The sequence below is a fragment of the Diadema antillarum genome, unplaced genomic scaffold (assembly GCF_040938485.1).
Source record: "Diadema antillarum isolate AM-2024a unplaced genomic scaffold, OU_Dant_1.0 seq00001189_RagTag, whole genome shotgun sequence".
NCBI lineage: Eukaryota > Metazoa > Echinodermata > Echinoidea > Diadematoida > Diadematidae > Diadema > Diadema antillarum.
In genome coordinates this window covers 356,121-377,173 of record NW_027271987.1, presented here as the reverse complement: position 1 = coordinate 377,173, position 21,053 = coordinate 356,121, and the positions used below count along the sequence as shown (strand labels likewise).

Sequence of the window (21,053 nt, the reverse complement as noted above, 5' to 3'; positions counted from 1 at the left end):
TCATACATTGTACATTCTCTCAGCTCAGGTTTATACTCTTTCTTAGTCTCACACATTTAACTCACATGCATTTCCAAACCCTGCTTATTCCTGAATGGCTCACTCAATATCACTCATGCATAGGCCTACTCCAAATTCACGGAGCTTGGCGATGGGCATACACACTTACTGTCTTGCTTGCACAGTGACACACACAAACACACACACACACTACCTCACCGTCAACGCGTATGCATGGAAAGATCGGTGGTTTTAGATTTCGCCTGCGTAGTGCTATGAGATGAAACTAAGGACTGTGGCATCCTTTGGCAGAGCTCAGCCAGCGACTGTCATCAGTAGGGGGCAGAACAAGCCCTTTTCTCTCCCTCGAAGATTTTTGTTTTATCGCTGTCTCCCTCTCTCTCTCTTCAGGATTCTACATCTTGATTGCATCCTTCTCCCTCTCTCACTCTTTCTCTCGTCCATCACTGGATGCATATTCAAGGAGCAATTAGCTGCCTAGTACTCCACTGCCACGCCATCATCCATTGCCGTGGATACGTGCCAAGCCTGTGGCTGGGCTGACTCTGAATGTGTTTGCATCAGTCGGTCCAGTTGAAAGCTCTGTACAGGACGCCTCATTTCCCTGATAGAGTGGACATTGAGAAAGGGATATATTGTGCCTCAAGGAAGGATATCCCAAGGTGTTTGTAGTCATTGCCAAGTTGAGGTGTGCCTCAAGGAAGGATATCACAAGGTGTTTGTAGTCGGCATCAAGTTGAGGTCAGTACGACGAAGCATCAGAAAACAATTGCTGCCAGGTTATTGATTCCGTTATATTCAGAGCCATTTTTGCCTTCTGTTTGCCCTTCATATCTTTGTAATCGTAGTGACTTGAGCTTGCATCAGGTCAAATGTGGCAGATTGCTGTTAGTAATGAATACATTATTTCTATCCTTCCCACTGTGTGTTCTTTTCCAAATGATATTGGTGTCCACCATTGTATGATCTTCTCTTCATTGAAGGCTTTTCAAAAGTCATACTTTTACATTTTGTCCCCTTTCCCCCATCTCAAGAATTAAATCTACCTTAGTAACAGATGGGAAACAGAAAGATAATTACTTTTTATTTGCTGTTACAGAAATCCATAACCTCTTCTTACCTCATTTATCCTATAAGAATGGGAAGAAGTACTGATCATGATTTGCTGTGCAGTCTAAATGACAAGTATTATGATTGAGACTCATTTTCAAAATCTGGACACTTATGAGTCAGTATAACATTAGCAATTAATGCAGAATAGTTTGAGATCTTGATATAGTGCATATGCATAATCAGTAATACACTGGTATATCATGATGGTGTCACGAATAAATAGCAATGAAATGCCCGTACAGTGAATCAAATGTTTGTATTTATGTATCGAGACAGGTTTGACCCAGGGCTTGTCAGTGTCCTGAATTTAAACTTTTGTTCTGACATATTTAACTAAAAGGAGGAACTTTAACGTTAATGTATGACTATGTAGACTTTTGTCACCATTCATATTCACGTGAGTCTCGAGTATTCAACCTTTTTAACCTAGCATATATCTCTGTTGCTGTCCACACTTACAAGGCACTAACAAACAAATACACACCGAAACGTGCACATGTTCACTACCTAGGACCCATGTTCGGTGAAGTTGTGATATTTAGCGGCATTCAATGACTCCCCAATGAACATTACACGCCTCCCTCTCTTTCCTGCATACTACAGTACCTCCTCAGTGGTGCAGAACATAGTACCCCTTTTGTTGGTGATTCTAATGAGCCAGGCGAAGTAAACACATTTTTCAAATGTGAAATCCACACACATTCAAACATGGAAGTATTTATTGCTAGGAACATAGGTTAGCTCCAGTTCAGGAATTCGACGATGTAGACTCCCGCATCTGTATCTGTGATTGGCTCACCAGACTAATTTTGCAGCTGGCGTGACCTACTAGTTTGTTTGTGCTTTTTTTTTTCCTCTTTGCCCCCTCAAAAACATGATGGCTTTTACACATGGTCTTATTATGCGGCATTGCTGCACCCTGGAATCAACAGACTGACAAATTGAGCTCTCTGTGACAGTGAAGCCAGTATCGATTAGGAGTCAGGGTCGTATTGGGGTAGACAGCAAATCAGGGTGTTTCTCAACCAGGAATTTGTGGCGACAGAGTGGAGATTTAACGGAGTGAGATACTTCATTGGTTTGTAATTAGAAATGACAAGTTATTTGAAATATTTGCATTAAGTTCAATTTGGAGAAGGATCAAAATATGATAACTATGATATGAAAGAATAAAATATACTTTGCCGAACTATATCGTTTCCTAATTGTGTGTCAACCTCACGTCACCTAAATGACAAATACCATAAAGAGTCCTTCTCTCTTTTTATCTCTCTCCCCATTTCTGCAGGTGATTAATCCTGAGAGTGCGAGGACCGCTAGTGACGTCATCAGGTGAGTACGTGTCCCAAGTTTAGGTGTCTGTGCAGCAAATTGGCAGCCTGAAAATTATGACACCCGTAAGGCACTGTTCATAGTCACACATTATGGAAAACATGCTACATTATGGAAAAGAGTAAACACCAGCAACCCCACCCCTTCCCCAACACTTACTGCAGTGTTACAAGACATCACTGCAACTTTTGTAGCAAAAGGACCTTACATTTTTTCTTCTCTGCTAATATAGAAAAATACTTATCATGCATCTAGGATACTGAAGCAAATCGTTCATTCCACTTTTGTAGCAAAAGGACCTTACATTTTTCTCTTCTCTGCTAATATAGAAAAATACTTATCATGCATCTAGGATAATGAAGCATATCGTTCATTCCACATGAATCTCCTTCACTTATGTGATATGGCATAACTTTGCCTGCTTTTTGTTTTGATATAAATGCATAGACTGGAGCTGGTATATGGTTCCACTCACACCAGTATAGCTTTAAAGGGTGTGTACAGTTCTGGTCGAGGTGAGGATTTAGCTTTAAACGTTTTGCGAGACATTCAGAAACCACTCTATGAAATGTCAAAGATCATGCAATTCTAAAGGGTATCAAAAGTTTATTTGATGAAAAATCGGGTTTGAAATGGCTGAGATATCCAAAAACGAGTTGAAACAAAGAGATCCTAATAAAAGGCGTGGCCTGTCGCCTTTTATCATTGTCACTTTTTTCGATATCTCAGCCATTTGAAAACCATTTTTCATCAAATAAATATTGAATCCTTCTTAAAAGTACATGCTCTTTCATATAAGAGGTTTCTCATTATCTCACTTAGGAATGTTCAAAACATGAATCCACACCTCAACCAGTACTGTATACAGTCCCTTTAAGGCTAGTTCCTACTATTGCGTGATCTGTCTGATACACTTGCCACATCTGGCCATAAGTATTCATCATGGAATTTTCATTTATGTCTATCACAATCTTGGCTACTGTAGAAATCATTGTCTGAATCTTGGGGTAATCGTACTGATCGTGTCAGACTTTATTAGATTGTATCAGATCTTGAGGTCTGTCATGGCATTCGCATTGATCATAGTCAGTTATTTGAACCATCCAAAATGTGATTGCCACGATTGACCTCAAGATCTAATACAATCACATGATTACTCTAAGATTCAGACCACTATATTAATCATGGCGCAAATTGTCATACAGATAACCAAAACTTACACAATTGGCTACTAACAGCACAATTGTGGCGGATCAGCGAATCACACAACGGTGAGATTAACGAACCATTATGGCTATAGAATTGATGTGTCCTGATGGTCAATTCTGGGTTGTGGCAGGAAATAGTGGAAAAATGAAGGTAGAATTGGAGGCACTGCAGAGGAAAAAATTCTTCTCCCTTGGCATATGCATTCAGGAAGTAATCGAGTGTACCAATTGGCCTGTAGTTGCCACGACTACTTCCTCTTGGGAGTGACGAATCCCGCCTCCTACCGCCCACTCAGCAGGGGATGCCCATTGCTCTCTGACTCATTTCTTTTCATTCCTCCAATTCTCTTTCCTTATCTTTCCATATCTCTATCTCCCCCCCCCCCCCCCAACCACCTCTCTTATGTCACAGACAGTCCTTAAACTTTTCCCTTACGCAGCTCTGGGCATTTCTCACTTTGCCTGAATAAACAAAGTTGAGGAAGACCCGGGGAGATTCTAGGTGTTCATTCAAGTTGGTAGTACATGCCTGAGAGCATTGGGATAGAACGCATTGCTGCAAACCCCTTTTACTCTCGGTGAGTGGTTCTCCCTGTTACGTGCCTTAAGGAAGGATAGGAGAGCGTTGAGTCAGGGAGGTACACTCAAGGTGTGTTGAGTGAAAACTTTGGATGACTTGATTAATATACTGGTCAGGTGTCGGCACTCCACGGGGAGAGTTTATGCTTTTAGAACCAGATAGATTGTCACTCATACCCATTTCATGTGTAACAAAGTTCACCTGAGATCGTTTCAGGAAGTTGTGGGTGACACTGTTGCATGAAAGGCATAGTGGGTAAAATCCTAGGTCAAATGCCTGGTGACTTTTCCGAAATCTTACCCTTGAACCGTCCCTGGTAAACTTGTTGGTGTCCCTGAGAACTCCGAGTGATGCGATAGAATGAAAGGCATTGCGGGTGAACTCGCAGATGAAAAGCAAAGGCTACCATACCAGTCTTGCAGGCCGTTTCGCGCATGCCCCATTTAACATGTACTTCAACTGCAGAAGAGCATTTGAGAGAAATTCCAGTGGCAGCTCATTCGCTAGTATGAAAAACATTTCTCGCAGATGTTCCCCATTTGATTGCTCGTTTGATCTCCCAGATGATAGCCCAAGTGACTAGCATGAAAAGGGAATTAGTGTGGATGTATGTGTTTGTTTGTTTGTTTTGTTTTTTTTGGGGGGAGTGGGATATCATGTTATCATTTGTATTTAAATGGTAGTGATCCTCAATGGAGAGGTAATTTTTACAAGCTTCTGTTAACTCTTATCGAAAGTCATATGCACGTGTACGATAAAAAGGTTGCTGACACAAGTGATTGTATTTTTCCATCAATATCATGTCTTTTTGAATTACTGTCCAAAATTATGGTAACATGTTTTTTTGGGAAAAAAAAGATTATTTCTCTTGTGATTATGCTGAGCATTTCATAACAGGAATAAATTGGTGTTGGGATCGTGATTCGCTGATGGCTACATCATTTGGCCCCCAATGATAGCAGTGTGTCGCATCTTAGAAAAACATGATGGCACTACACAATGTCATACCTCACGGTATGATGGTACACTGAGTTGTGGCACGCTGAATCATGTTTTAGTAATAAGCAATTTAGTGGCACCTTTTCTGTTGCCGCCATACACTTTAACTTCCTCCAGTAGGTCATATTTTCTCTTGTAGTCAAGTATAGGCAAGTATCACTATAAACCAATCAGGAAAACATGCAGAATCATATGCTTGCGATAGCAGCGAACCAGTGTATACCTCCACCTCATTAACAACTTTGACATTTACAATTTGTAGGGTTCCCTAGCCCCTAATCGATGTGACTGCTTGTTTTTCTCAAGAGATTTCTGACTCTTTCTTCCCCCTATCACCATAGTTGCTGGTTTTTGCTGTGTTTTGACGTGTCTAGGGTGAGTGATTCCACGTCGCTAAAGGTCAGGGATTGTAAATGAGGGAAGAATGGGAAAAGGTTGGGACAGAGAAATACAGTGTCACCTCTGGGTTATAGGCTTGCAGTTCTCAGTAGGTATATGAGTGGAAGAGCTTTTGCAGCACATTTGACTTTTATGTGTGATGGTTAGAGGAATGTAACTTAGAAGTGCATGTAGAAGATGTCATTAAACCTCTTTTAAGTCAAATGTACCTGTTCATGTAAAGTGCTGAACTTTTGCTCTTCATCTGACATAGTTATATCCCCCTCCAAAGAACAAGAAAAAAAATATTAAGAAGAATTTTATTGATAAAGAAACAGTTACTGAACTGTGTGCCCAGTTGTCGTAAGCACAGTTTTGACAAGAGAAGACTTCTCCGTGGAAAGTCCCATTCAGTTCACATCCGGCATAATTATCGGAGTTACATGATCACAGATGTTACGTAAGGCATTCATTTTCCTGACCTTGTTAAGAAATATGTTACAAGTCTGTTCTGCTGTTATTTCACTGATTTAGCCTTAAAATGTGTCTGCAGGGTAATATCACTTTCAGCATCCATTCAGCATCCATTCAGCATGTTGTATAATCTTCAGAGCTTGTAAGATGTGGAGAGATAGCAGCTCCTCTCCACAGCTGACACTGGAATGACATTGGCACACCACACCAGCTCTCTCTCTCTCTCTCTCTTTTGGATGCATGGCTTTACATTACCTTGAAAAGCTGCAGCTCATTGAAGCTATTTCTGTATCATATGCCATATATATAGCGAGTCTGATTTTTGTGAATCGGGATTTCCCTGTCACAGAACAATTTGTACACTTCCATTACATCTTAGGCATGCCAGTACATCAAGGTGCATTCAGCAAAGAATGCTTTACAGAGACCTCTAAACCTATCAATCCAGCCCAGTTTGGCAGCTGCTATAAACAAGAGTTACAGCCACAGCAATTTGCTAGTGACATTGCTGTCTCCACGCCTAGCACCCAAGCCCTATATAGATCCTCTCTCACATAAATCTCACCATTTACAATGAATTCCAAATAGGTAAATGCAATCTCTAAATGTAACAGACATTACCGCGTTACACTCAAGGATGTAGTCTGCAAACGAATCCGCCCCAAGTTGCTATTGTGTTGGTAGTCTCATACGTGGATTTGTCAACATCAATTTCTGCATGAATGCATATGATCTCTTTGCCTGGATGATATGAGAGGGATGGTGGTTATTTGCAACAGTTTAATGTACCTCGGGTTTCTTAATGTACCTCGGGCTTCGTTCAAATTGGTGGGTTCAGCTTGGAGTGGTGAGTATGTGCATCAGAGGATGGATGCTGGGATTCTGTAGGTTTTTTTTCTCTAATGACTGAAAGAGATAAAGAGTGATGAAGAGATAGATAGATAGATAGATAGATCTAGATAGATAGATAGATAGATAGATAGATAGATAGATAGATAGATAGATAGATAGATAGATAGATTATGAGTATCAGATGATGGATGGTGGGATTCTTCAATTTTCCCTTTGGTCTCTGAAGAGACAAGGAGAGCTAAAGAGATAGACAATATATAAGATAGATGGATTAATAGATAAATAGATAGATAGATAGATAGATAGATAGATAGATGGATAGATGGATAAAGAAAGAGAAAAGATGGGAATAGATAGATAGAGAATGCCGAGCTACCTGTCAATGCAATTAGACTTCAATCAGACTCTTATTGCATTTAATCTCGCTTCATACATGGGGTAATCAGCATGCTGTCATCAACAACAAGGATATAATGGTGGGAAAATTTTAGCAATATTTATTATCATTTATTTGACTTCCATTGAGATAAGATTTCTGGTAATAAAAAATGTTCATGGGTTTATGTCTGTCCATTAAGAAAAGGAATGGGGAATTCTAGGAGCAGAATTTGTCATATCGACACAGTAGGCCTACACTTATTTAATCCATGTGCTATATCTGTAATGCATTTGTCATTGTATTGAACTTTTTAGCAAAAGTTTCTTTTTAGCTGTTTTCAGTATCTGCTTTAACTTAAATTGTATTTCATATCGTTTTATATCTGGTAAATGCAATCACAAGCATGGAAATACAATTAGAAGTAGCAAGTATTTGGCAAATAATATTAAATTCAGCACATTGCATCAAAGTAGATATGGAAGATGGCTTGAAAGCTCAAGGAGTTTGAACAAATGTTGGAATGTTCTTTTTGTAAGGTTGATGAGTACTGTAAAAGTGGAAATTTTCGCGGTGTTGAAATTTTCACGCATTTCGCGCAAGCAGAAACTAGCACAAAATAAAAGCACATGAATATTTTTGCTTGCCATATGTTCCTGTGCGTGATGTCTTGATTCCGCGGAATTAAATACACGCTAAACTCTTCTTACCAGCCAAGCACGAAAAATTAGTCGTGCGAAAATATCCACTTTTACAGTATTATGATTACCTCCATTTTGTCTTGCTCTCAGTGGAAAATTTACTACAAGGTGTGACAAAATCAGCTACTCGTATCTCACATGTATGGAATCAGGACAGTATTTTTACATCTTCACAAGATTGCTCTGTGTTGTGTAAATGATACATGCTGTATCTGCAAGACCAAAATAGTAAGAGAAAGAATATTTGTATAGATGTACTCAACTCATTTCTGTCGTGCCTTACTCTGTTCAGCTCATCTGCAATACAAACATTGTACAGAATTTGATAAACTGTTCTGTGTTGCCTCGACAAGTATTCTGTCTGAATGCCAGTGGGTACACTTGTGTCTTTGTAGTGGATCAAACAATCAGGATAATGGTGCCGAAAGTGAGTCACAGAGAGGCTCTTAATACAATGAGCAAATGTGTGTGTGTGTGTGTGTGTGTGTGTTCAGCACTATTCATCAAGCTCACATTTCAATTATACTGATATGTGCTTATTACTGTGGTTTGTATGGTGGCAGCTCAGAGCCATCCTGACCCACCCAAACCAATTAGGAGCTTGATACCGGTTGTCATCACTGGTATAAACACCAGGGCAATGAGAAAGTGATACCTGACTGACAGGAGCATCTAAAATTTAATGTCCAACGGGCTAGTTTATGATAGAGAATTTCAATGAGAATGTGTCACTTGAAATGAGGTATACATTCATATCAGCAATGTGCACATTTAAGTAGTGTCTCTTTTGATCTTGCTTGTTTATTACCATGATTCTGATTGTATATATAGGATATTAGTTTCATTCGTGTAGGTATGACATTAAATCCTTACTGTATGTAAAGAAGGAGGGGCAATATTTCTGATTGTTGCACATTCTGGTAAATCTGTCATGAGACATTTACACTTGAGTTTGTCACAAAGTAAGACTCCAAGTATGTTGGGTCCACCCCATACCACTACCGGTGTTGTGTAAGACTACCATTGAGGATAAACGATGGCTTTGAGACATGGTTTACTTAGTAACTAACAGATGCAGGTAAGATAAAGATTTTACACGCATTTGATCGTGACAAAAAAAAAAATAATACTGGTTCCATGATCATGATACTCGAAGATGAAAACAACAAAATAGATAGAAATTAACATGAAAGCAATTTGAGTCGGGAGTTTCCTCTCTTTTTTTTAACAATCAGTAGAAAATTATGAGGTGATGACATCATCAGCTGACTCATTTCATATCAATATCAACTTTACAAGCACTGTTTTGCAAAATTAGTATCTGATTTTGATCAAATTTTCATTGTTTTTTTCTTTGAAAAAAAACCAAACATTCTTTTCTTTTCAGACTAACCTTTTATCTGGTGTGGAATTCTCCTTTAGTTATGAATATTTCATATAACCCTATTGTACCCCCTTTAAAAAAAAAGAAAGAAGGATATTGTTGATGCTTGTTATACTTGTATAATGCAGGCTTCATCAATGCAGTCAAATTTTCTAGTTATAAAGCATGCCTGCTCATAGACCTGCACCATCTGCTTGAGAGACTTCTACTGCCATATCTTAAGTCACCAAAGTAAGAAGGTTTGTGTCCTAAAGCTAAATGAGCCAATTAGGATGTCACTAGCACACTGTCTACTCATCCATTGATGGGAATAGTAGGAGTCATACTTAAGCTTGTGTGGTCAGACTGGGTCAATGCATTTCAGACATAGGGTATCTATTTACTTAGGTCATTAGTCACCAGCGGAATGACCATCTCATTATCTGTTCTTCACACTGGTGGTCAGTGATGGTGTGGCTGTGGATGAGCATACTTGGCCCATGGCATCAGGAGTAGAAGAAATAAAAAATCCTTGGTGTGAAGTCGCTATAATGGCCGTAGGATTGGCAAACACCTTTTGCAACCATTCATCAAAGACTAGTCCCGAGTATACTCAGGCAGGTGTCTAGGTGAAACGTGTGCTGTAGCAAAATCAGCTTGTCCTTTAGCCCGTTGAAGACAAATCCCGAGAATACTTGGGTAGGTGTCTATGGGAACTTTGTGTTGTAGCAAAATCAGCCCGTCCTTAACGGGTTAAGTGAGATTGGTGGTGTCGCCATGATCAAAGCATTGCTTCAGTTAGTGGAATGAATTTCATTGTATGAGCCTGCATGAGAATCCCCTCTATTACAGGTCTTGGGAAAGGTTTGTTTGATTAGATGTTAGCTTTTGGGGGGGTTTTTTTCTATGTATTTTCATTATTTACCACTGATGGCTTATTGTAGCCCAAAATATTTCTGCTGTTGTTACCCCTTGGAAATGTTCAGCAAGGACAGTACAGTTGAACCTCTCTTATCCGGCCTCCCTTTATCTGGATCTCTCTATTATACGGACGCAATCTTGCCGTAATTTAAAAAAAAAAATAATTATGGGAGGAAAGGGGGATTCCCAACTCCTTGAGAACTCCTACACAAACACACATGAATTACATATTACTTCCAACATGATTAACATACATTGCATCAAATTACCTTCCAAATTGCTTACCTTCAGACATTTTAACATCCCCAAACATCCCCAAATCATCGCAAGAACATGGACAGATTATGCGCTCGAGTCCTCTCATATCGCATTGCCACATACAGGTCCATACACAGCCGTCGATATGACTAGATAGACATGCATTGTTTCGAATCATTGGCTGAGCAACGAATGATATTGAACACTCAAAAATTGTTCACACACAGTACACACACAAAGAGAGAGAGGGAGACCATCTAACAACGGCGATCGAGCTATAGTTGACTTTGCCGAGCCGTGATGATCGAATTTTGAAGCGTAGTTTCGTCGACTCGTACTGTTTATTTTCAAGATCTACTTGATACATTTCTTAATAATCATTTAGGTTAATCATCCCAAGAATTTATAAAAGAAAATGATTTCATTCTTGCAAACACGAACCTCTATTTGGGGGTCTGTTACTGAGTGTAACAATGAAAAGGTTGCAGTAGACACATTACTACATATGGTACTACAATGGGCTACATCAGTACATGTGTATGTATATGTACATGTATATAAAAGCATTGAGTCTCCCGTATCCGGCCAAATCCCTTATCCGGATGAGCCCCGGTCCCGACTTGTCCGGATACGAGAGGTTCAACTGTATTTCTTATATTTCATGTCATTGGATGTGTTATGTTCATGTTGAGGTCAGCTTCTGCTCTTCTTTCATCAAATCCTGCTTGAAAAAACAAAGTGAACTTTATCAATACACAGAAGAGTGAAGTGAAAAGACACACATACGTCCCCAGTGCTGAAGGGTTCCATCTCACATCCATGTCCACCCTGTGAGGAGACGCCCCACAGAGCGGCTAATGGACGTTTGCCGATGTCAGGATTTTGGTAACCATGCCTGTCCACGTCTTCATCTGACCGGGGCACACTGGGCAAACTTGTGATTTGTGTCATCACAGTGCTGTTTACTCAGGAGAGAAATGAGGTTCTGTTATCATAGTGCCAGTGTGTGTGTGTGCTGTGTATTCTTGGGTCTCCTTCCAGCAGAGGAGCAGATTGATTTGATGTGGCCGTAATGTGCTCAGCAGGCTGGTAAGAAAAGATGTGCTGTGAGGAGAATCCCTGAGATCAAACAATGCTGTGCATCTTTCTCTTCCCCCGCTGCTTTAATGGATTAATTGTATTACAGCGTCAGAATGCAGAGAGGCCAGTGACATGGCATTTGTTCTATAAAATGGAAGAAGACAAATTGTTGGTGTGTTCCTTCTCTTTTTAAGTCACAGTTACATTTGATGAAAGAAAGATATAAAAAGTTTCATAGCCCCAGGGCAGTGGCATATATCGATTTTGACACTTGAGATGAACCTGTTTTTCTCTTGGAATCAACTTTAATTTGCATACTATAAGCCAATGCACAGGATATAGCAAATTAATCTAAACTGAGAGGGATATTTTGTTGATTTACATTAAATTTAAAATCAGAAGATTTAGCGTCTAGAGATTGATATTTACTTTCTTTTCTCTCTTTCAGCTGAGAGAATCACATTGCTTTCATTTCTTCCTCATCTGTCATATGTAGCAGTGTCTAAGGTATCATATGTCATGAAGAAAAATGTCTGTTCTTGAGATTATCACTGCTTTAAGTGTATGTTTTCAAGCTAAGTTACTGTCCATATTATGGAAAACCTTCAGTAAAAGGAGCATCATGCAGAAGTAAGCTAGCATTTCACTGTCTTCCTCAGATATCTTACATGCCATACAAGGGGACAGAAGACATAAACATTGCTGTCAACAAATGCTAAATTATGTGCCTTATCCTTCAGCAAGGAGCAATGGTCTCTTCATTCCAACGTCCAATCCAGTCTCTGTCCACTGGATGAAATGCAGAAGTCTGTAGTCTCCTCTCCAGGCAATTTTATTAATATCTCAGGGATTAATTTTCCTTCTCGAAATTGAATAGCACTTTTCATAGTTGATGGACTTACATTTTGAACAAAATTGTGTACAAGTCTATGTGATGAAATGGCTATGCAATGACATTTTGTATATCAGTCGTACCAAAATGCGTAGCAAATTGCTACATATGCAATACCAGGAAAATTACTCCCTGTATCATCTCTTTGTCTTACATAAGGCAAGGTGACTTCTAAAAACTGGGGTTTTTGATTTCATAGGTCACAATCACATACTGCAAAAAGAAAAAAAATAGATTCATATGATCAACATTTTTATTTTTTGGAAAATGTTCATTGGAAAGTTGAGGGAAATCTAATCCTAACGAGAAAGTAGTGTTGTGTGAAGACAAGTGTAATGAGATTTAAAGAATCAAGGAACTTTATGTGCAAAGTCAAATATAAAGAATGTTTGAGCATGAGTTCACTTGTGCTGCTGTGTGGGTGTCATTGTCATGATCACTTTATTGTAACGTCCCTGATGAAACACTAGTTTAACTCTTTTCGAGGAGCTCATTTACATTTATATCTAATGATAAGAGAGATCTGTGAAATGGAAAGGGAGAGAGAGGGAAAAAAGAAAGAAAGATGCAATGAGTGCAGAGCTTGATAAAATAATCTACCCTGAAAGCAGACTAATTGTCTGCCTAGTCGACAACGTCATTTGCACAGGGCCTTGTTTTCCTCACAAGATACAAATTAATCAATTGTGATAACCCTACCCTCAATAATTGCAAGTCTTCACATTGGAAAAAAATGCAAACTGAAGTATGTAGCCCCCGCCATCTCTCTCTTTCTCTTTTTGAAAAATGGCAATTCAGTGTTTTGTGCCTTTAGCTTTCGTTTGAATATGAAGTTTGCTAATGCTGAAAGCAATTATGACGAAAAACAATTTCATTTGTAAGATCAATCTTTTATACCTAACAGTTTTAGTCTCCAGCATACAAAGGTATCTTCCAAGAACAGATGTGTCTCTCTGGTTCTTTGTCTGACACTGTCTTCTCTTTCACACCCTGAGTATCGCCATGGCAACTAGATACCAAGAGAAGACGAAAGGCATCTCCCTGAAACATGATAAGGGGTGGGAGAGGGGAGACATATGAACAGAAGTGTGAGATGATGAGAAGTGATCTGTCACACAGGGGCAAAAATTGATCTGAATCCCTGTAACATGAAACCTGTATGGACTTGAGGTGTTCTAAGATTTCTCCACCCAGGGCAGAAAAAGTGTCCTCCATTGTAATGTCCACAAGGAGCACTTGCAATGAGCTACATGGGGGAAGATGACATACATTGGCACATAAAGAACAGGAAACTGGCTTCAAATAGGAATTATAGTGTATTCTGGAACAATGGAGTGAAGATCATAAGATTGATATTAATCACCAGATGACACAATTGGCTGTAAGTTAAGTAATCGTGTCAGGTGGGTGGGCATTGGATGCAACATGAAACCTGTATGGATTTTAGGTTTCGAAAATTTCTCCACCCAGGGCAGAAATAGTGTCCTCCATTGTTATGTCTGAAAGGAGCACTTGCAATGAGCTATATGGAGGAAGATGAAAAACATGGGCACATAAAGAACAGGAAAGTGACTTCAATTAGGAATAATAGCTTACTCTGAAACAATGGAGTGAGAATCGTAAGATTGATATGTACCACGAGATGGCAGAATTGGCTGTAAGTTATTAATCATGTCAAGTGGATGGGCATTGAATACATCAGGAAACCTGTATGGATTTTAGGTTTTGAAAATTTCTCCACCCAGGGCAGAAATAGTGTCCCTCATTGTTATGTCTGAAAGGATCACTTGCAATGAGCTACATGGAGGAAGATGAAAAACATGGGCACATAAAGAACAGGAAAGTGACTTCAATTAGGAATAATAGCTTACTCTGAAACAATGGAGTGAGAATCGTAAGATTGATATGTACCACGAGATGGCAGAATTGGCTGTAAGTTATTAATCATGTCAAGTGGATGGGCATTGAATACATCAGGAAACCTGTATGGATTTTAGGTTTTGAAAATTTCTCCACCCAGGGCAGAAATAGTGTCCCTCATTGTTATGTCTGAAAGGATCACTTGCAATGAGCTACATGGAGGAAGATGAAAAACATGGGCACATAAAGAACAGGAAAGTGACTTCAATTAGGAATGATAGTTTATCCTGGAACAATGGAGTGAGGATCATAAGATTGATATTATATAGATGACAGAATTGGTTGTAATGTAAGTATCGGGTCAGCTGGATAGGCACTTGATAAAACAAAAGAAAAATGATCTTGAGGATAAAGTATTCAAGATCTATCACTATGCTCTGACAATATGCACGTAGATAGCCATGGTTGTATTGCTACATCTAATATGACTCTACATGACTCAAGCTCCTATTTATCATGCTGATGTTGGTATCATTGGCTAACTCCCATTCCCACAGACCAATTAAAACGTAATTAGTTTGTCCAGCCTCATTACTATCTCGAGTCTGATCACATCTCTGTCTGACTAGTAATTGATATTCCAGCAACAATCAGTGTACATACAGCATCTATGACGACTCCCAGCGGTTTGGCAGTGGAGTGCATCAAAATGCAGTTCACTGTGGTGTCATGAAACTAGTGAGGCGTGGATGATGTTTGTACAAATAATGTGTGAGTGGTGTGTTATCATGAGGGATGTCACAAAGTGATATTTAAAAGTAGGAACCAAGTTATTAAATGCAAGAAATCAAAGTCGGAACACCCTTTCTCCCAAGCAGTGAGTGATGAGGTTAATTGTCTTTGTCTCCGCTGAGCATAGGTCTCTGGTTACAGCTCATAGTCTTAGCAGATGGTATGTTTGGTCCAAGATGCCGTCAACTTTACTAAGAAGCTATCCGTCTTCACCTCCACTACAACACTCCCAAGCTAATTTGTGTGGATTCAGTAATGATGCTAATCTCATGAGAATCACAGAGATTCTGTCATCATGCAGTGAAGTATGTTAAGTGGATTTCATGAGGCTCAAATTCTTCTTATTTCTTTATTTTTTTTTTTTGGGGGGGGGGAGGAGGTGAGCATGTAGAATGGGGTCATACATATTATGTTCTACCATTAAGATTGAGAAGAATATCTATCACAGCACATGATTCTTGTGCAGCATCTAAAGAATTAAAGAAAGCAACCTCAAAGATAAATGTATGATTTAAAGGACAAGTCCACCTTCATATACATAAGGATTGAGAGAATGCAGCAATATTAGTAGAACACATCAGTGAAAGTTTGAGGAAAATTGGACAATCCGTTCAAAAGTTACGAATATTTTAAGTATCTGCGCAGTCACTGCTGGAAGAGAAGACTACTACAGAGTATGATGTCACATGCGTACAACTATATAAGGAAAATAAAAAGAGAATTTCACAAAACTTTACTTTTTGAATAAAGTGCACATTTCTTCGACTTGCTACTGACGTATGTTAAGGGTAATATTATTCCCCCTGCCTTCTGAAAAAGAGAAGTCGAGTGTTCTTTTGTTATGCGAGAAAAATGGAAGTATGTTGAATTTTCTTTATTCTTTCTTTATATCGTTGTACTCATGTGACATCACAAGCTAAAGTAATCTTTTCATCCAGCCGTGACTGAGCAGAAACTTCAAAAATTCATAACTTTTTAACGGATTGTCCGATTTTGCTCAAACTCTCACTGATGTGTTCTACTAATATTGCTGCATTCACTCAACCCACATGTCTATGAAGGTGAACTTGTCCTGTAATGCTACGTTATAAATCATTTTATATGTGATGTACACTAGAATCTGCATACATTTCTTGCAATTCACCAAGAGAAGCTGTGTCAAAGACTTGCGTCATGGTAGCAAACATGGTAGCCTTGATTGCCGTGAAATGTTTATGGTAGCTCATGGCAGCAGAATATCTTGTAGCTTGTGATTTGTGGAAAAATGTCCCCATTTAGTGTTGATAAGGTGTAGTATCTATGCATTGTAGATCATAATTGTGATGAAATTTATTCAAGAATTAAATAAATGCAAAAGAATGTGTTTTATGTTTATATGATGAATAATGATGTGTACAGATATGTATGCATTTGAACATAGACCATGCATCAAAGTGTAGCCATTTAATTTGCATGTGTATTAGTATTTTGTTTGTTTGTGTTTTAACTCATTGAGGACGGGCTGATTCTGCTATGTACACATTCCCCATAGACACCTGCTCGAGTATATAAGGTAGAAAAAAAAATAGAAAATTAAAAAAAATAAATAAATAAACAAGAAAAACTTTAAGATATGTTCTTCGTTGGCTGTTCTGGTTTGTTTTATACAAAGCTTACTTGAAGTTATTTGGCATCATAGATATCTCCTTTGTAGATGATCAAGCTGTATCAGAACAAAGGGTACTCCACTCACTCTACCTCTTCTCTGTTGAGAGGAAAAAAGGCATTAACCCCGTAGAAAGAGAGCGGTTAACATCTAGGTCCTCAAGATAATGCCTTATGTATAGGACTTGCTTCTAGAAGCTGTAACAGATTGGCCATCTCACACTTTTCACGTACCTCCCTCAGTACCACAGACACCTTATTCATATGATGTAATGTCATGTTATTTTGAGGTGATGGTCTTCAGGTGGTTTATCCAATCTATCTTCCTAAGATACTACTGTGAAATCACCAGACATCAGACGTTATGTCATACACTTGCCACGCTTATTATTTGTGTAGATATATCAGATGAAAACATATCCAGCATCTGCATTGCATTCATCAAACTTGATCACTGGCAGATCTATGCTTTCTTGTTTAAGTTTGAAAAGTGACTTTTAAGCATCTCTTAGAATATAACTTTTGAAATGTAGAAACATGAGCAACATGAGAGCAAGAATAGAGCAACCGTAGACCAAGCTGTGCATAGCCGTGTATTTTCATGTTGATTTTTATAGCATTGTTTTTCTTTTTTTGTGATTGAATAGTTCTGATGGAGAAAATCCCTCATTGCTACCAATATGCAATTTAAGTAGCATAAGAAGAGAAGTAATTCAGGAAAGCCCTCCAGTTGAGACAAGTTTTAAATGATTGTTATTAATTTTCTGTCATGTAAAAAGTTATGTTTCCCACTTATTGAATAGGAAAGAGTCTGTCTAAAGCATGAAACTTTCATAATTTGCCACTGGCATTCAATGCATTGGGTAGACGAACACTTTCACATGCATTTTACTTTCATGAATCTTCGCTCCTCCAAAACGCAAAAATTTGTGAAAGTTCATGTGCATGAAAATTTCTGGTTTGACAGTTCTCAGTGGCTCCAATCCATGAGTTTGGGTTGGCATCATTACAAACTGAAGAGCTCATAAACTTTAATCTTACCCATCACTCTTATTAAATTCATGCCAAATCTCTGTCAAGTTTACTGGGAGCCCCTTTCACAATTGCTATGTCTCTCTATTAATCCTGTGCCAATTTATATGATCTCTCATTGCACACTTTTCATCATCACTTCTTTTATTTTGCTTGTTCACCTCGCTGCCATCAGAATACACCAATCATTGAAGGGAATGTGTCATTCTATTTCTTTGATTAAGTTAGGAGAAAGACATACTTTTGTGTGTGTCCGACAAGACTGTTTTATTGCAATCATGGCAAATGATACTGATGTGCAACTGCTACAACTATTTGCTGCTACTGCTAGTACTCAAGTACTCGAGTCAGGTTAATATTATCCCAACTCTGTTTTTGCAGAGAGCTAGATTGTCACCTATAAGCTGAATTATCCTTAACCCGTTGAGGACGGTTTGATGTTGCTACAACATGCATTTCCCATAGACGCTTGCCCGAGTATACTCGGGACTCGTCCTCAACGGGTTAATTGACTTGGTATTTTCACTTTTAATCTATTTATTTGTATCATTGTTCCACTAGACAGGTCTGCTGACATTGGACAAGAAGAGATAAGAAATTCAAAGATTGGCCAGGATGCTGTCTTACGTGTGCCTGTTTCTTGCCACCTTGATGTGGGTCAGAGTCGATGCAGGTATGAAGCTCAGAAAACCATTTTCAAGCAAAATCTTCAGTCAAGCCTGCAAAGTAGCATTAAATTCCAGAATTGGATAACCCCTATAAGTGTCTATACTTGCATTGCTTTTCAGTCAGTCCATAGACCTGCATACTGGTTAGAGACCATGAGATAGATGTTTCACATGTGCAGTTATTGTTTTCATAAGAATGCCTGTAGAGCAATAGACTTGACTGGCATCCGATGCCTGGTCCTTATACCTGTGTCAGACCAAGGTCAACATTAACCAACATCACATTGTTAATTGAGGCTCATTGTAGCTTGTCATTGGTGATGAGTTCAACTTATCAAGTCCATGGAGTCCACAGTGCTACTGTAATAAATTTGATGAATAAGTAAGTAAGTAAGGAGAAATTTGATTTTTTTTTTTAAATTCTTGTCGCAGGAAGCATAACCATATCCATTTGTGCTAAAAACTTTGACATGGATTTGATTACAAGGGGCTAGCATTTCAAGACCAAATTATTTTTAAGCCAAATAAAAAATGGGCATGTCAGTTGTCTTTTTTTTTTAAATATGTGGGTCTCAATTGAGTGTTGTCATTTTACCTCAGCTTATCTCCTCCAACATGATTTCATAATGAATAAAAGGAAGTACTTGTTGTATTTGCTAGATATTTTCAGATAGCTTCCAGTGTCAAATTCTGGCTGTAAGTCTTAGCTGCTGTGGTTATCTAATGCTTTCAGGTGTAATGGTGCTGTTTGTCTCAGATGTGCTCACCAACGCACTTTGTGCATCAGTGGTGTGTACCTTTGTAGGCATTGCAGATACATTACTACAATAAGACTGTGTATATGTTACACTGCATTCTAAGGTTGACTGTCTTGTCTCACTTCACCTCTCCCTACAGCCACTGGTCCAATCTTGACGCTACAGCCAACAGACACTGTCTTCGACAGCTCGGCCAACCTCCAGAATGTCCAGCTACAGTGCCGGGCAGATGGGGATGAGCCCCTGACCTACCGCTGGACATTCAATGATGTAGAGCTAAGCATGGCAACGAACAGTCGGCTGAGTATCAGTAGCACACTGACCATCAGCGACCCCGAGAGGCCAGAGGACGAGGGGTTGTACGTGTGCTATGTGTCCAACGGAGTGGGTGATGTACGCAGCTTGCCTGCCAGACTCACCATTGCATGTAAGGCTTTGTCAATTCTATTCCCCCCAAATACTGTAATTATGAGTCCAACTCAGTTTCTGATAATCAAAACCTAGCATATCTTGGGTTGTCATTTGCATTTTTTTTGTTTACAATTTGGACTAGATTACAACTAAAACTTCTTTGCAACAGGACCATCAATGACACCATTAGAGACCATTTTATGTCACTTCTGTTGCACATGATACTTTCAGAAATTAGCTTTATCATGTATTCAAATTCATTAACAGTGATGAACCAGCCATTTGTTCACCAGTTATTAGTTACTACTGTATGCAAGGCACCAGATACTGTATATTCAAGAGTATGGTACATGTGTGGTCAGATTTTTCTGAAGCTGTTTGACACTGAAATGAAAGAAACTATAGAGGGCGCTACACAAAGACAGTCGTAGTAAATGGCTTGTCTGTCAGGCTGTAAGTCAAATGCAGACCACTCACCATATCTTGATTTATGTTTTTGTCTCTTTGATTTGTTGCAGATGTGGAGAGCTACTCCAACCCTACTGAAACGCTTAATGAAGTGCTCACAGTTGATGAAGGGCAGTGCCTGAGTTGCAATCCACCTGATCATTTCCCAGGTATGAAGACTGCCCTCACTCTGCAGTCCATACTCAACTTTCTACTCCTCCATACACATTCAATTTTCAGTGTTGGTAAATTTTAGCAACCAGCTTCATCTGTTGTAATATCCTACCAGAAAAATCTGATAAATGTTTACGGAATCTTCTAAGCGAGATATCACACCTATGAAACAGGTTGGCCAATGAGATTTTTGACTGTCCATCACTCAGCTCTGGGATTTGATTGCTTAACACCTGACCATCCTTTAGGAGCCTTGTATGTATACCATCACTGATTGATTTTTGGCATTAATATGAGGTAATTCTTTAAAAATTAAGCTGTGTTGGTCGTCAATCAATCAGCCTCTCTTGTAATGCTGCGTTCCCATCGTCCTGCAATCTGGTAAGCATACCACGATTGGCTATTAGGAGCTGATCATGGAATGTATGTTAATGCCAATCAAAATTTGCGTCACATGTAAATATGTATATGCGCCTTGAGCACTCTATAGAGTGGATTTGGCACAATATAAGTTACATAATATATTGTCAAATATATACTTCTGTGAAATGGTATTCCTTGTTCTACAACCTATAGGTGAATTATTTTTTATTTTCTGTTGTGTTTAGTGACTATTAGGCATGATTGTGTAGAATTTGTCTACATCCATTTTCTAAGAATAACACTACAATTTGTCCATTACATTTTGTCAATTTCATCATGTGAAGTCATCTTCAAGC

At 38.9% G+C, this 21,053-nt stretch overlaps 1 protein-coding gene across 1 annotated transcript in view; it reads left to right on the top strand.

Moving 5' to 3' along the window:
* LOC139744549 (contactin-2-like) overlaps nucleotides 1-21,053 on the top strand; it is a 123,287-nt gene that overhangs the window by 62,360 nt on the left and 39,874 nt on the right. The window contains exons 3-6 of the mRNA XM_071654984.1: nucleotides 2,423-2,466; nucleotides 18,438-18,549; nucleotides 19,442-19,729; nucleotides 20,232-20,330. Coding sequence (XP_071511085.1) covers nucleotides 18,492-18,549; nucleotides 19,442-19,729; nucleotides 20,232-20,330 — 445 coding nt within the window. The 5' untranslated portion in view covers nucleotides 2,423-2,466; nucleotides 18,438-18,491. The remainder of the gene's footprint in view (nucleotides 1-2,422; nucleotides 2,467-18,437; nucleotides 18,550-19,441; nucleotides 19,730-20,231; nucleotides 20,331-21,053) is intronic.